The sequence below is a fragment of the Diabrotica virgifera genome, chromosome 2 (genome assembly GCF_917563875.1).
Source record: "Diabrotica virgifera virgifera chromosome 2, PGI_DIABVI_V3a".
Lineage (NCBI taxonomy): Eukaryota > Metazoa > Arthropoda > Insecta > Coleoptera > Chrysomelidae > Diabrotica > Diabrotica virgifera.
Window position 1 is genome coordinate 40,000,548 of NC_065444.1, and position 17,950 is coordinate 40,018,497.

The 17,950-nt window shown below is 32.0% G+C and overlaps 1 protein-coding gene across 1 annotated transcript; it reads right to left on the bottom strand.

Moving 5' to 3' along the window:
- Positions 1 to 4,491: 4,491 nt before the first annotated feature.
- On the bottom strand, positions 4,492 to 5,052 carry LOC126880703 (uncharacterized). The gene has a single exon (XM_050644743.1). The coding sequence runs from the start codon at positions 5,050 to 5,052 to the stop codon at positions 4,492 to 4,494; it is 561 nt and encodes a 186-aa protein (XP_050500700.1).
- Between the last annotated feature and the right edge of the window lie 12,898 nt (positions 5,053 to 17,950).

The window sequence follows — 17,950 nt, forward strand, 5'->3', positions numbered from 1 at the left end:
TGTAAGGTTAGGCTGTTGATATATTTTTTGTTTTGCGCTTATTTCTGATTTAACAATAATAAATATTTTAATTTTTTTAAATTGATTGATTGATTTATGGTATCACTTCTGAATGATACCAAAAACTCAAAAGCCGTTAAAACTTAAGAAACCTCAACAGCTTTACCTCAAGAAGCTCGTAATCTAATAAAATATTTTTAAATTTTTTGTTCCACATGTCTTTTGTTGAAAAAAGGAATAGAAGTACTCAACACTATGAAGGCAAGAAAAATGAGCTACTTTGGTCACGTACTAAGAACCAATATAAGTTGACGTGATTAGTTATACAAGGGAAAGTGGAAGAAAAAAGAGGATTGGAGGAACGACGCACATTCTGTTTAAAAAATTTAAAGCAATGGAGTGGAAAAATATCAATAGAACTAAAAAAATGGAAAAAATCCTTTGTAAAAGGTATAAATTTTTTATTAAAAATCCCTTTAACAACTACATCACAACAAAACGTTTTCGATTTTATAAAAAATCATCATCAGTGTTAGACCTAAAAGTAAGTATAACCGTTTTAATGAATGTAAAGTTGATATTTAAATTTTGATTAAAGGTTAAAGCAAGTTGGTTATACTTACAGATTGGATGCCAGCTGAGCCACCAAAGAAATGTTCGGATAAAAACCCTTTAAATAATATGGATGAAACTGGTCACGTTTCCTCGGATTGTACCTCAAATCCCTCTTATCCACAAAATACTCAAAACCCCCAAACGGAGGAAAATTTTCTTCCACAAATACCATCTACTAGCCCCGAACAAAATCAAATTACACATGTAAATGACGAATCTCGAGAAGAAATGGATGCTCAAGTCAGCACTGATAGGTACCGATAATAAAAATAAACGATCTCACTCGGAAGTGTCATACCCAACTTGCTCCCCTCCTACAGAAACTATACCAACAGAATTCACGAAACCAAAACCAGTGCAAATTAAAAAGAAGAAAAAAATTATCAAACTAGACAAATCTACTTCAGAAACTACTAATATTGAGTCATTATTACAACCAGCCAAACAATTTATCCAGGATGCATCACCACCATATGTACTAAATTACACCCAATTACTAGCATTTTTAGAAGACGTTCATAGTTCTTCCACCCCAGTAGAACTGGCCCTAGAATACACACAGGATATACACGGGTTGGGACATATGCTAACTGAAATATATCCCATGTTGAACGAAAGAGCAATTAAATCTAGAATTACAAGAATCAAGAAAAAATTACTTAGTAAAATAAACCAAGATTTTAGTATTCAGGATGACACCTCTGAAGATATTGACGCATCACAGGAAAATACTCCTTTCAAGGATAAATAAAAAAAAGCAAACTCTAATAACCCTGCTTACTCCTACAAATTTTCTGACAATTTTCATTTAATTTTTGAACAAAAACCCTTTCTTTCTGCATCATTTAGTAAGTGAATCACAGGTTTCAATTTTGCGAAAGTTATTTCCAGTGAAATAAACTACCCTCCTCCTGGGACCATAAAACTCCCCAAATGTAATACAAATCTTCTACTGTATCCTAAATCTGATACTTCATCACATATAATTCTACAACGGTTTCAAGAGATTAAAGACAAGTACAAAAGATATTACCAAATATACACAGATGCGTCAAAAACTTCTGAAATGGAAAAGGTAGGCGCAGCTTTCGTTGACGAAACAATTAAACATCAGTTCCAGCTACCTAAGGAGTACTCCATATATTCCGCCGAATTGTATGCCATATCTAAACCCTACAACATATATCAAACCAGCCCAAATTGGAAGCAGTCATTTTCACAGATTCTTTAAGCGCAGTACAAGAAATATTAAGGGTTTACCCAAACCACCCAATACTATGCCAAATTAAAATTGATCTAGAAGATCTTTACAGTAAGAATAAAAGGGGTAGAATTTGTTTGGATTCCATCTCATGTAGACATAATAGGTAATGAAAAAGCTGATCGCGAAGCTAAAGAAGCCTGCTATACGAATAGACCAGATAAAGAGCTCCTAGAAATTCCTCATTCCGGCATTCAAAACACCATCAAAAAATTTTCAATGAGAATATGGCTCGAAAGATGGAGAAAACTTGACGACAACAAACTACAACGCATCAACCCAAATTTGTCACCAAAAGGGATAATACCACAAATACGACGAGATCAAGTCACACAACACCGATTGAGAATAAGATATACCAGGTTAACCCACCAGTACCTAATGAAGGAAGAACAACAAAAACTGTGCTATGTTTGTGATATTCCTCTGACAATCGGAAACATTATTCTTTGTTGCCCACTCTATCACCTGGAACTACTTCAAAGTGATTTACCAAGTGATCCGAAAAGTGCTCTGAACTATAGTAAATGTGATAAAGTGACTAAGTTTCTAAAACTAACTAAATTGTACAATCTAATATAAAAATAAGCTTAAGTTCTCAATTGTAATTAGTTGTTATAAGCAAACATCTGATTTTATGTACCACTCTTCCCCGTCAATAACCTTTCATGGTTGACGCGGTTTACTTAATAAAAAATAATAATAATATTGATGCATTAAAGGTGCATACTTAAATAAAATGCCTTAGGATGGATACATGGCAACAAGGATAATGCTCTTAGGTAAGGTATTGAATTTCCCAACACGTGGGATGCAAACAAACAACAAAACAAAACAACTCAATTTGCATCCCACGTGTTGGGAAATTAAAAACGTTACCTAAGGGCGTTATCCTTGTATCCATCCTAAAGCATTTTATTTAAGTATGCACCATTAATGCATCCATATTATTTAAATGGTTTTCACCCGAATATATCTTTGGTGTCTCAGCTGGCATCCAATATGTAAGTATAACCAACTTGCTTTAACCGTAGTCAAAATTTAAATATCAACTTTATATTCATTAAAACGGTTATACTTACTTTTAAGTCTAACACTGATGATGATTTTATATAAAATCGAAAACGATTTGTTGTGACGTAGCTCTTAAAGGGATTTTTAATAAAAAATTTATACCTTTTACAAAGGATTTTTTCCAATTTTTGTGATTGATGGTATACAGCTAACTACAGGAAAAATTTTCCTTTTTACATGAAGAAGAAGATATAATAAAAATATAATGGGTAATTTGACGACTTTAAATAAAATTATCCAGATATCTAAGTTATCAAGTTCATTATTTTTTGGTTTATTTTAAATATATTGTTTGTATGTCATTTCATACTTAATAGCTTCTGTATACAATATCTCACGATACATTAAAACCGTGTTTAAATAACCTTCGGTTCTTGGCTGAACTGAATCTATAAAATAACTTTTTGCGTGCACAATGCATTCAATTTACATTAATTGATTGATTTCCCGACCGATAGACACTAATAAATCATTCAAGCCTCCAAAGTGGTATATATATATTATACTCTGTGGCGCTTCTATCACAGGGTAGCGGGTGCATCATTACGTATGCAGAAATCTGTTTTTACACAGTCTATGCGAAAGAACAAAGACTATTTTATTGAACGTTATAATTAAACTTTAACCCGCAAGTGAATTTTCTTTCACGAACGAAAAATTGTCATATGGGTTACAATAGGTACCATTATTTCCGTGGTATACTCGGGTGTCTTTTGTTTGGTTTTGTAATTTATTCTAAAAAAGCTATTCAAGATCCTATTTAATAGATTTTAAATCGACTGTTTTAATAAATAAAAATTTAGACGGTTTACTGTAAAGATGCCGAAATCATTAGACCGAAAGCAGTAGACCGAACTCATTAGACCGAAAAGCACTTTACCGAAACCTCACTAGACTGAACAGTAGGAGACCAAAAAGCATTAGGTACAGTTCACCAAGAATAGCTGAAAGTCTGAAATTCTAACTGCCTGCGCGAACAATGAAGTGAGAACGCACTCGGAAGGAAAAAGATAGCCTGTACGCGCGGGTGTACTTTAAAATAAAGGTACAATCGGAGACACAAATATAGAAACGTAAAGTTTGAATAGTTTCTAATAGGTCCCGTACACAATTATTATTACTGTCATTACTTTTCTTCAGTATATTTGTAGTATTTTTTTTACAAAGTGAGATGTAATAAAATAGATCCAACAAAAACCAGCTTGTGTTGCTATAAATTATGGCATTATAAACCAAAAATTATATTTTTATATTGACTATTTATACTTTATATTAGCATTATATTGACCAAAAGGTTTCGGAGAAAAAGGGCGTAAGCAGTAGGGTAATAAAGTAGTAATAAAATCGTCTATTGCAATACTAAATAGAAATTAGATGTTCGGTCCCGGTGAAGCATAAATATAGTGTCTTTGTACCAGTACCTTTTGTTAAAAGAGATATTTATAACCTTTCTCGTGTCCATTTCCATAACATTTGTCGTCATCGTTTTATTCAATCCACACAAACTTTTCACTAATTTAAAATCAAAACTGACATTTTTTTCAGCGACATATTGCTTCATAGAAGCCCATACTAACTCTATAGGATTCAAATCCGGATAATATCTTGGGTAACCGTAAAACTGAATGTCCTTTATCCTCGAGTATTTTGTCAACTTCATAGGTTTTAAACAGAGGTTTGTGTAATTTTATAATGTCGTATAATTCAAATTTCAACATGTCATCTGTAAAGGAAATATTTCGCGTTGTCAGCCATTGCTGCATTTCTGCTTTCCTGGAAGACATAGTTGGACATTTCTCAGTTTGTACGTTGTGATACGGTGCATTATCAATCACTAAAACGCTATTCGGGGGCAAATTTGGTATCAGTTTATCCTGAAGCCACTTTTTGTAATTGTCGTAGTTCATTGTATCATGATAATCTCCTGTTTTTATAGTAGGTTTGTAGCACAGATAAGCGTTTTTAACAAAACCACTTTCACCTCCAGCATGCACTATCACAAGCATCTGTCCTTTAGATACTGGTTTTTGTATGCCCTTGTTTGAACTATCAGACCAGCTCTTTAGGTAGGTATGAGATGAATGGACGTATGTTTCATCCATGTATATAATTGGGCGATTTGCGTTCCTGTAACGTTTCATACTACGTAAGAAGTTCAGTCTAAGATGTTAAATATTGGGCTTTCCCATTAATAATTTTCTATTAGTTCTGGTTTTTCGCCAACGAAATCCCATCTTTCTAATTACTGTTCGTAGGCTTTCTATGGAACCTGAGTAGTTGTACTCCTCTGCAAATGTTCTGTGTATGCGTTTCACAGTTGGGACTTGTTTTTGTATTATACAAAAATCCATTATATATCGTCGAAGACGCCCTATATCAAAATCGTCCAAGCACGTTTTTGAAGCGCTTTTTTTCTCTTTTTGTTTGGAGTTACAAATGAGGAATATTCGCCATCTTCAATTAATTGCATTTCCCGAGCAATTTTTTGAACGCTGCTTAAACTAACACATGTTGCCAATACCACACGTTCCTGCACTTTTTTCAAATCTCTACACGGTTCATTGTTTTTCGCTTCATTTATCATAAAATGAATCACGTTTGCTATCACTTCCCGTGTCTGATTATTTAAAACTTTTTCCTTCAGATTCGACTTAAACAAAATTTGCAAATTTTAAATTGATTCTCCTTTGCGGTTCGTACTTACAAAAAATGTTTCGCAGACTGTACCGACTTGTCCACGTTACAAACGGTAGATATTAAGTGAACGCTCAGTGCGAGATCCGTCGGATGACGAATGCGCATCATGGGCGTGGTTATTTTCAGACTTTCAGCTATTCTTGGTGAACTGTACATACATAATACAGGGTGCTCCAACAGGAACAACCTGAGCAAGTGTAACATGAACCCCCTTCGCCATTTATCCAGGCTTAGGACTGGCAGGACAAAGTACTGGAGAGTTTAGAAGTTGATTTTTGTTTTGTTTTTATTATTTTTTTGTTTATTTTTTATTAATTATGTACAATACTAAAAATAAAATTAAATATTAAAAATGGTTTAAACCATAACGCGGTTAGTAATTATTCTCCTAAAACCTGTCGCAATGAAAGTTGTGTGTATTTATTGTGATAACATAATGGTTGTTGTCATAGTCATTAAATTCAAATTAGAAGCAAATAAAATTTACCCTTAAATTATTTTTACTTGTTGCAGTAAAAGAGACGAATGTAATTACAAAAAAAGAAGAGGATATAGAATGGGAGAAAAGGAAATAAAGATAATCTGCTACGCCGACGACGCCATAATAACAGCCGAAAATGAGGATGACATAAAAAGGTTAATTAAAGAATTCGAAGACACGGCGCTCATATACAACATGGTGATCCCAACAGAGAAAACTAACTCCATAGTAATATCAGCGAAACCGAGTCGATGTAAACTGGTCGTAAATATCAAAATAATAGAAAAAATGATGGAAACGCAATACCTAGGAATAAAACCGTCAAACTACGGAAAAGTGGAAGAAGAAGTACAAAAACAAGTGAACATGGCGAACAGAGCAGCAGGATGTCTCAACAACACAATGTGGAGAAACAAATGTCTCACAATGGAAACGAAAACCAGGATATATAAATCAACAATAAGACCGATAATGACGTACACAGCGGAAACAAGAGCAGATACAGCAAAAGCACAAAGGGTGCTGAAAACAGCAGAAATGAAAGTCTTACGAAAAATAACAAACCAAACTCTAAGAGACAGAGTAAGAAGTGAGGAAATACGAGCGGGATGTGCTATAGAAGAAATAAACATGTGGACCAAAAGAAGAAAAATATAATGGAATCAACACATAGAAAGAATGACAGAAAATAGAATAATACGAATAGCAAGAGACAAATCGCCAAATGGAAGAAGATCATTGCGACTACCAAGGAAAAGATGGTCAGATAATGTCAAAATTGAGGCTAAAAACCGAATTAAAACAGGCATTGAGCCTATTTATAAAGTAGGAAGAAGAAAACGAAGTAATTACAACTAAATGTTATTTGGTTGGTTATTAGAAACAGTTAAAATAGTGTTAACGTCACTCTACCCTTAATTTATTTTTACCTTCACTAATTTGTTTAAAGAATGAAAATTATTTCATATCAGACTGTACAGAATAACAATTTACACAGTCTATAATATACACACACCGGCCAAATTAGCCGAACACGTTAAAAATGGGACATGTTTGATGTCTCGTATTTCATAAACCAGTGGTCCGATTTGAGTGATTCTTTTAATATGTTATAGCCTTATTATTTAAGAATATCGGTGTGATAATATTGTTGCTAGACAGGTAAATGTCATTTTATACCGGGTGTAAAAAGCATACTGTGTTTTTTGAAGTTATACTTCTTTACCGGCGATAGAGGGTAAATTTTTATATGGGAAAACCTAGCGACCGGGCGCATGCGCATTATAACTTTGTTCTGATTGGATGTTTAAATGACATGTCAAAAATTATTCAATATGGCGGCTGTGGCACAGCTGTATTTAGATTATATAATATGGTTGTTGCGTTTTAAAATTTGTGTGAAAAGAAACAACAAACAAAAGTTAGTTAATAGTTATACTGCCTTTTTAAATAGTTTTCATATACCTATATTTTTGGACTTTTGGACTATTTTGGACAAGGAAAACTCATTCTAATTTGGTAAGTAGTTATTATTATAATCATATTGTAATTATACATTTGGATTAGGTTGAAATACATACATTTATTTTCTCAAGAATGCGGATTTTAGAGAGAAATCCCAAATTAGGTTCGATTTTTATTTTTAAATTATGATTTTTTGGCGTAGATTTATTTATCTAGTAGGTATGTAATGCTTTGATTTACATACTTAATTTGATTACCAACAAAAGTTCTACCAATCTTCATCTAATATATTGTTTTCTTACTGTTTTGTTATATTTTTATATTTTCTTCCACAAAATTTAAAATACATAATTTAATTTCCAAAACAACTGTCAAACAGTAAAACGTTCAGTTACCGTATTTTTCCACATGATAAATAATGTGGGATTGGACGAGTGAGTCTACGCTTCGATTACGAGTCAAAGCGGCACGAAATTCACGGGTTCAATTCCCGATGCAAGTTTTATTTTTTTATGCATGTTATGATTGTAAGTATATTTGTTATATATTTTTTTTTCAGAAAATGCGTATTTAAAATTTTTGCCAACAATTATTATCGTTCAGAAATCATTTTTTCTTTGTGGCATTTTTCAATGTGTTTGTGTGCGTTTTATTCTTTTATTTTTTTAAATTTTTGGTATTGTCTTAAAAATCACATAATATGTAGTAGAAGTATAACTTCTTACGTGCGTACAAAGTACACACACATTCTTGTTTCTTAAAGTTCGGAACACCCTGTGGAATATTCCAGCATATATAAAATATTAAAATTAAAACTCAATTGTAGAATTATGCTTTCTAAACATTTTCTTTTTTGTTATGTGCTTTAACAACTAACCATATTTTTTATCAATAAATCCTAATAGTAGGGGAGAAAAGTATGCTAAATTTGCAATTACTCGAGCGTTCTTGGAGTGGATTGTAAAGAGTGGGTGCTACATCCAAAAAAAAAGTTAAGTTAAGTTTTCGATAAAGTGTGGGACTCCCATTTTTCAATTTAATTTTCCATTTCCAGCAATCGTTTTTTCCGATTATAGCGCCATTTATCCATAATAGGAAAAAATGTTGCGAATAAAAGTTGCTTATTTTTACGTTAAGGATCCAAATCTGTAATAAAAATTGGGGCTCCTATTTAATATTTTAATGAAACCCCCCAACCCCACCTCCGTGGGGGGTCGTGTTTGTGACATTCGGTAGATTTTTGAAAAATATTGAATAGGTGTATTTTGCAGTTTTACGATCTGATGTTCATTTCGCAAAAATATCGCAGGGTTCATATTTATAATTTTTAATTTACCCCACCCCTCTCCGTGGGGTGTCACGAGCCCCCACGGAGGTGGGGTGGGGGATTTAATTTAAAATCTTAAATAGGAGCCCCCAATTTTTTCGAATTATGGATAGATAGCGCTATAATCAGAGAAATATTATTGTTTCAAATGGAAAATTAAATTAAAAAATGAAAAGTCCCCCACTTTATGGAAAACTTAACTCAACCTTTTTCTGATTTAACCCGCGAGTGGTCGCGCGGTGAGATAGAATCTCAATTTTTATCCTTTTTCGCGATAACTTGATGAAAAATTTTGCAATTTTGAAAAAATTTCGTAAGTGCCTCGAGGAAGGGTGTAGTAATGCGTAGGAATTTTTTTTCTTCTTCTTCTTTTTGTGGAATTTATGGCTTTGGGGAGAGCCAATTAGCTTTAACCCGCGAGTAGTCGCGCCGTTAGATAGAATCTCACATTTCATCCTTTTTCGCAATACAGTAAAACCTGTCAGTAAGGCCACTAAAAATGAAAGAACTATTGGCCGATATAGAAAGGTGGCCGCTATTGCCAGTTTTTGTAGTCTACATATTATAATTGGTTTGGGAAATTTTTAAACTGGCCGTTAGGACAGGTGGACGATGTTGGCAGGTGGCCGTTAACACAGGTTTTACTGTACAGTACAATTTGTCAGTAACGGCCACTAAAAATGAAAGAAATATTGGCCGATATAGAAAGGTGGACGGTATTGCCAGTTTTTGTAGTCTACATATAATTGGTTTGGGAAATTTTTAAACTGGTCGTTAGGACAGGTGGCCGATGTTGGCAGGTGGCCGTTAACACAGGTTTTTTTAATAAAATTGTTACAAAAATATATATTTTCAATATAAAAAGTAGATAAAAATAGTACAAAATAAAAATTTGTTTTAAATTCGTATTTTGAGATAGAATCTCACACGCGACTATCGACGTTACAAAAGTGAGCGCGACTACTCCCGGGTTAAGCACATACTCTTCACAATCCAATAGGTCCCCGTAACGCTCGAGTAACTGCAAATTTAGTACACTTTCCTCCCCTACTATGAGGATTTATTGATGAAAAACATGGATAGCTATTAACGCACATAACTTTTTTATTATCTCACATAAATAAATGAACCGAAAAGTAAAATGTTAAGCAAGTCTAAGGGCCGGTATTACAATAGCTACTTAAGCTTTTGCTTAGCTAAGCCTGTGTCAAAAGTTAAGGAGAAGCTTAAGCTGGGTGTCGTATTTCCATCATTCTCTTAACTAAACTGATGCTCAGCTGTAAAGTTAATTGGTTTGGTACCTCTGAATACGTGAAAGTGCCAGAGCTAACTGTTCTGAGGTAAAAACCACTACTGTTGACATTTAATTTTATCTTATCATCTGTATCAATGTTATTTTTACTTCACTTAATTTTGTGTACATGGTACATGTGTTTTTAGTTTATTGCCTATATTTTCTCTGGTTATATTTTTATTCTTATTTTGCATAAGCAATAAATCCGTCTTTGTAATTTTGTTTATTGGATATATTCCTTAAAATGTCAAATTGTAATATAAGTTTATTTTCGTAAAATAAATATACCTACCAAGCATTGTAGAAATAAACAATTTTCATGTGCCTACTTCTTCCAAAAGTAATAAGAATTTTAATAATCATTATTACGATTAATAAATTAATAGATTATTATTTAATAATCCAATAATAACGTTATTACTTAAAAGTTGGTTTTCAAGAGAACTCTATAATTAATAATCTATAGAAATAACCTAAAAAAACAGAAAACAAATTTTAAGCAAAGGCTTAAACCAACTCCCGCGCGAGCTTAAAATTATTTGGTTAGGCTTAGGCTTAAGCCTCAAATTGAAGTGGAAATACAGGCATCTAAGCTTAAGCAAAGGCTTAAAGTAAGCTTTGGCTTAAGTGAGGTTGGAAATACCGGCCCTTAGTGTACAATCGGGTATTAATTCTAATATTTTACATATGCTAAAATATTCCACAGGGTGTTCCAAACTTTAAGAAAAAAACACAGTATGATTTGTACACCCGGTATAAAATGGTATTTACCTATCTAGCAACAATATTATTACAATGATATTCTTAAATAATAAGGCTATAAAATACTAAAAGAATCACTCAAATCGGACCACTGGTTTATGAAATACGAGACATCAAACATGTCCTATTTTTAACGTGTTCGGCTAATTTTGCCGGTGTGTGTATAAAACACTACAAAAAATACAACAAACAAAAAGAAACATTATACAAAATCTTAGCATAATTTACTGCAATCTTTTTTAATTTACTTACCATTTCGGTCTAATGCTGTTCGGTCTAGTGAGGTTTCGCTGAGTCGGTGCTTTTCGGCCCAATGAGTTCGGTCTACTGCTTTCGGTCTAATGATTTCGGTCTAACTGTCTTGTACCCTTTTAGACCCATTTCTGGATGGATAACTTCCATCGTTGTTTGTTCTTACCTCTCAGCGTCCAATCTTTGATCCTTCCCATCTCTCTGACATCTTCCATGACTAAATCCGTCCATATATTTATTAGCATTCCTCTCTTTTTTGTCCTCAGATACTCTCTAACCAATATTTTTGACTTGTCTATTACCTTGAATTCTTTCTAGATCTTCTTTTTTTAGTGCCTATTCGTTTCGAATATTGGCGATCATTCTGGCTATAATTATTTTATTAACTGGTTCTTTAACAAGATTAGTTGTTGTTCTGGAGAACCATTTTGTGAAGAATTACCTTCAGTAATCTGTATTTAGTGCCGTCTCTCATTATGTGTCCGAGATATTGTAATTTTCTCCTGTTAATGGTATGCATCACCTCTCTTTCTTTCCCCACTGTTCGTAATACGGTCTCGTTGGTTATCTTGTCCGTCCATGATATACTTAGGATTCGCCTGTATAGCCACATTACGAAGGCTTCAAGTTTTTTCTCCATTTCTTCAGTGAGTGTCCAGGATTCAACTCCGTAACACATTTCTAGATGACCAAGCTATTCTAGTCTACGTTTCTTCACTACCTTTGTTATTGGTGGGTTAGCATACAATTGGTACACTTCCACATTAGTTCGTCTTCTCTATTCTACCTGTACTAATTTTCTACGAAACTTTCTGCCAAGTATCTTTTTTTCCCATACTTCCAATCTGTTCTGTATGGTTCTGTTCATAGCCATGTCTCGACAGCGTATCGCATTGTGGGTGTAATAATTATAGTATTGTATATCAGCCTAATAAAATAAAAAAAAGTCAAAATGTAAATTGGTACAGGTTAAAACAAATTTTATATCAAAGTTTAGGTGGGTACAAAAGATATTTTCAAGAAAGTATCCAAATCATAGAAGGGGATCATTGTTTAAAAAATTAAAAAGTGGTCATTTTTGCAAAACATATACTTTTTTAACTGCTGAGGCAATTCACTTATTAATGAAGATCTATGGTATTTTTTTCTGCAAAGTTGAAGGGTAAATCTTTCACATAAGACTTACTAAATATAAACTTGACCCCCTATTTATTTAAATAATTGTATATAAAACTTTAAAAAAAATTTGAAAAAAATTATTTTTAGCGTTTTAAATAAGCACTATCAAATATCTTATTTTAAAGACTAAGTTGCAGTATGTTATCAGTATTAAGCAAAAAAAAATTGGTCCAAAACTATTTAATATTTTTTGAGATATTGAATTTGTTTATTAAATGTTACTATATTTTAAATTGCAAAAACGCGTTTGTTGCCAAAGAAATATTCACATGCTTAAGATGTCTTTATTTTTATTTTTATATATATTTTCGACAAATGTATTGATTAATTCAAATTTCAATTAAACTCCCCCCTAAAATTGCATTTGAAAATTATTCAAATTTGTTTAAAATTTGTTTTTTTAATAACGTCGCGGGGATTAAGTATTTAGAAATGTCGTTTCGATAATTGGGTTCATGGAAATTTTTTACTAATTAACAAAATTTTTTTGTCGTTTTTTCTTCTTCTTTTTTTTTCTTGGAGTTACATTACTAAGGGCCCTTTTAGGGTTAAATTTTATTAAGAATATCGAATCTCTGAGTTGTAGATTCTAGACCTAAAAATATTAAGATTTAACTAAAATCTCTTAAATAAAATGTGGCTACTTACTGTGTTACAGGGTGTTTTATTTAAAAATTTAAAAATTATTGTTACCAAGTACTTTAAAACTATTTGACGTATCCTTATCATACTTGGCAGAAAGTGTGGCTATTATACACCCTACTAAATTGTGATTAATAAACGTTTCTAGCTAGTGCCAGAGGCGTACGACAGGGGATAGTGAATGATTGACCCTTCCCAAATTCTACGCCACTGAGTGAATTACTATTTTAGCGAAATTTTTCGATTCTCCAATACTTTGTATGTCAATAATTTTATTGGTATTGATAAAGCCATCAGTTTGAGAGATATTGGAAGTTTAAAATGAATGAATGGATGAATCAAAATAACTATGCCGTTTCATTTTTAACGTCCAATATCTCGAAAAGTAGTGACTTAATCGTTACCAGTAAAGAGTATATTATTTACATAGAAAGTATTGGAGAATCGAAAAATTTCGCTAAAATAGTAATTCCCTCAGTGGCGTAGAATTTGGGAAGGGTCAACCATTAACTATCCCCTGTCGTACGCCTCTGATAGTAGCTAGAAACTTTTATTTATCACAGTTTAGTAGACTGTATAGTATATACACATACACTTTCTGCCAAGTATGATAAGGATATGTCAAATAGTTTGAAAGTAATTGGTAAAAATAATTTTTAAATTTTGAAATAAAACACCCTGTAACTCAGTAAGTAGCCACATTTTATTTAAGTGATTTTAGACCAATCTTAATATTTTTATGTCTAGAATCTACAACTTAGAGTTTCGACAGTCTTAATGAAGCTTAACCCTAAAAGGGCCCGTAATAATATAACTCCAAGAAAAAAAAAGAAGAGGAAAAAAAGGCAAAAAAATTTGTTAATTAGTGAAAAATTCCCAGAAACCCAATTATCGAAACGGCATTTCAAAATATTTAATCGCCGCGACGTTATTAAAAAAACAAATTATAAATAAATTTGAATAATTTTCAAATGTAATTTTAGGGGGAAGTTTAATTGAAATTTGAATTTATCAATACATTTATCAAAAATATACATAAAAATAAAAATAATAAGATTTAACACAGGTGAATATTTCTTTGGCAACAACCGCGTTTTTGCAATAGAAAATAGAGTAACATTTAATAAACAAATTCAATATCTCAAAAAATATTAAATATTTTTGGACCAATTTTTTTTTGCTTAATACTGATAACATAGCGCAATTTAGTCTGTGAAATAAGATATTTTATAGTGCTTATTTAAAACGCTAAAAATAATTTTTTGCAAATTTGTTTTTAAAGTTTTATATACAATTATTTAAATAAATAGGGGGTCAAATTTAATTTAGTTTGACTTATGTGAAATACTTACCCTTCAACTTTGCAGAAAAAAATCCCATAGACCTTCATCGGTAATTTAATGATCTCAGCAGTAAAAAAAGTAATTTTTTTGCAAAAATGACCCATTTTTAATTATTTAAACAATGATCCCCTTGTATGATTTGGATACTTTCTTGAAAATATCTTTTGTACCCACCTAAACTTTGATATAAAATTTGTTTCAACCTGTACGAATTTACATTTTGATTTACATGTAGTGTAATTTTATTTTACTAGACTACATATATTTTTTTTGTATTAGGACATATTTATATCTTGGCAATAATTATTTTGTTCATGGCCCCATCACTAGGGTGGAGCGAAAAAATCGATTATCAAATAATAATTTGCCTATATGCGGAAAAGTGGTCTAGGATTGAATCTTAACTTGTGTTAAAATCTTTGCTCAATCGGATGTTATTTAGTGGTGCCCCAACCCACATTTGTGAATAGACGCTTTCTCTTGCTTAGTAAAAAATTCTGCTATAATTTATTTAATCTGACTCATTTATATCGGCAATTTAGACATATATTTTACATTTTAAAGTGGAAGACTTTAAAATGATATTGCCAATATTTATGAGTTGCGTTCCTGGGACGACTTTACTGAAAGATAGTTCATTCGATTACATGAAATCAACCACAAATCAAGAATATCCGTCGCAAAAAAGCATAGGATATGATCTGTCTTTAAAAAAAACCAAATGTAACGATGACAGTAAAATTCTCACGAATTAAAATTAAAATCATTTTTTTAGTTAAATTGTGCCTTATTTCCCATTTAGAATAGTTGATTACCGAAAAACATATTGTGTTAGATTCAGAAGCAAACTCTGAGTATTTTGGACATCTTACTTTACAATCTGGTTCAGCCAAAAATATTACAGACAATTTATTCAATTTCTTAAAATCGAAATGTGACTTTTCTACTTTGGTTGCAATTGGATGCGATGGAACAGCGGTAAATACTGGCGTTCAGAATAGTGCAATTCGCAAATTAGAACTTCAAATTAAGAAACCATTACAGTGGTTCTGTTTATCTTTTACATGGAAACGTGCTACCATTACGACATTAGATGAAGTATTTAGATGGAGAAACCACAGGACCTACCGGATTTTCGGGTGAAATAAGAAAGCTTTTAGATGTGGAAACTTGTGAAACCCTACCTGTTTTTGAATTTTGAAAAATTCAAAGTGAACCTCCTGAAGTGGTGAAAAAATATATGTCCAAACTAAGTCCGGAAATGGATAAACTGACTAATTTTAAGTAACTTTTGTTCTATAGAGCTTTTTCGCCAAGTCAACACTTTTCAAGTTATTTGCAAGTGAATATTTTCATTTTTCAACATAATAACCACATTTTTAGACGGTTTATCGCAAATAACTCAAAAAGTAAGTATTTTGTCGAAAAAAACGTTCTTAGCAAAAATATAGCCTATAAAAAAGTAAAAAAATGGTGTACGCGTTAGGTCTCTGGATCTCGTAGAACCGGAGTTATAGCCAATGAAAAATAGATTTATATTCACCAAATTTCAAATCGAATAGTTCGACGTGAAATATCCAAAAAATTAAGCACTTTTTGGAGAAAACCTATTATAATTTTTTCAGAGTGTTTAAAAAAAGCTTTATTCTAGTTTTTACAAAAAGTTTCTAGCATTAAATTTAATCAAGTTACGCTCAAAATAAAGTTGGTCCCTTTTGTTTTTGCAAAAAAAAAATCGGGAAGACGACCACCCCCTAATTAGCAACTTAAATTAAGTTAATCGTTACCATTCCAAAAATTATTTTACTTATGTTGTGTTTATATGATCTGTAAGTTTCATCAATTCAAAGTGCTTATTTTTGAAAAAATTTGGTTTCAAAGTAAAATTTTTAAAAATTTAAATTTTGAAAAATGTTTTTTTAAAAATAACTTAAAAATTTTTAGAGATACCAAAAATCTCGAAAAACAAAAAAAGTCAGATTTTTTTTTCTGGATACCATGTATTTTTTTGTTTTTCTGTTAGACAAAAATTGATTAAGATTTGGTGTTTCTAAATTTGCATACATTCGTGATCAGCGACTCGTTCAACCTGTTTTAACTACAGCCCTTTCAATAATAAGGACTTTGAACTGACGAAACTTACAGATCATATAAACAATATATACACGAGTCAAGAAACTTGTGAAGTCGTCACGATTAAGTTCATTTAAGATACTAATTGGGGGATGATTTACTCGAATTTTTTAACAAAACCAAAAGGGACTAACATTATTTTGAGCGTAACTTGTTTATTTTTGATGCTAGAAATTTTTTTATAAAACAAAAATGAAGCTTTTTTAAACACTATAAATAAGTTTTAATGAGTTTTCTCCGAAATGTGCTTCATTTTTGGTTATTTCACGTTAAAATATTCCATTTTCAATTTGACGAATATGAACCTATTTTTCATTAGCTATAACTCTGCTTCTACTAGGTGTAGAAACATGATATATACACCATCTTTAAAAACATTTACAGGCTATATTTTGCTAAGAATATTTTTGCCACAAAATACTTAGGTACTATTTGAGTTATTTGCGAGAAACCGTCTAAAAGCGTGGTTATTTTGTTGAAAAAATGAACATATTCACTGCCAAATAAATCGAAAAGAATCGACTTAGTGAAAAAACTCTATAGAACACAAGTTACTTAGAATTAGCCAGTTTATCCATTTCCTGACTTTCTTTGGTCGAATATTTTTTCACCCCCAAGAGGGGGTGAAAACCACCCCCAGGGCAAAAGCACATATCAGCATAATATCACTTTTTTTCTTTGACTTGTTTTCTATGTGTATGCCAAATTTCATGTCAATCCAAGCGGTTCTTTAAAATTTAGAGGTTTTGCAATATTTTACCGTTAAAGAACGGACTACTAGTACGAAAATGATTCCTAAGGGATCTATAGAGATATGTAAAGACGTCAACTTGTAATTAGTTTTTCTTAAATACCTCCAGAACGCTGCTAGGTAGAAAAACGAAAATTGGTACGAATATTTATCTTCCAGGGATAAATCGATTCCATCCATTGCGAATTTCTAGTACCGGTCACAGGCGTCCGTTTTGGGTAGGGCAACGGTTATTTTATTTCATAACTTTTTTGTAGATAGATAGATAGATAGATAGATAGATAGATAGATAGATAGATAGATCTTTATTTGAAATATGAAAAACCTAATATACATAAATTTAAAACAAAAATTACAATATGAAGTTAAAGTTAAGTTAAGACATAAAATCATTGGTAATATAATATATAATAAAATTAAAAACATATACAGGGTGTTTCACCAACAATTGCCCATACAGCAACTGGAGAAACCCCAGCACAAAATACGAAGATCCAACCTGAAACACTTAAACAAAATGCGGCTCCTCACTGAATCACAGGGCGCTCCATCCAAAAATTAAAAAACTACCCTTGCTCAGCATTTCAAAACTATTCGACGTATCCCCTTCACACTCGGCAGGAAGTACAGGCGCTGCACAAACTACCAAACTATGTCAAACAAACGCTCCCGGCC

Excerpts from the sequence above, each read along its gene's own strand:
- LOC126880703 (XM_050644743.1), bottom strand. The coding sequence starts at position 5,052 with ATGGATGAAACATACGTCCATTCATCTCATACCTACCTAAAGAGCTGG.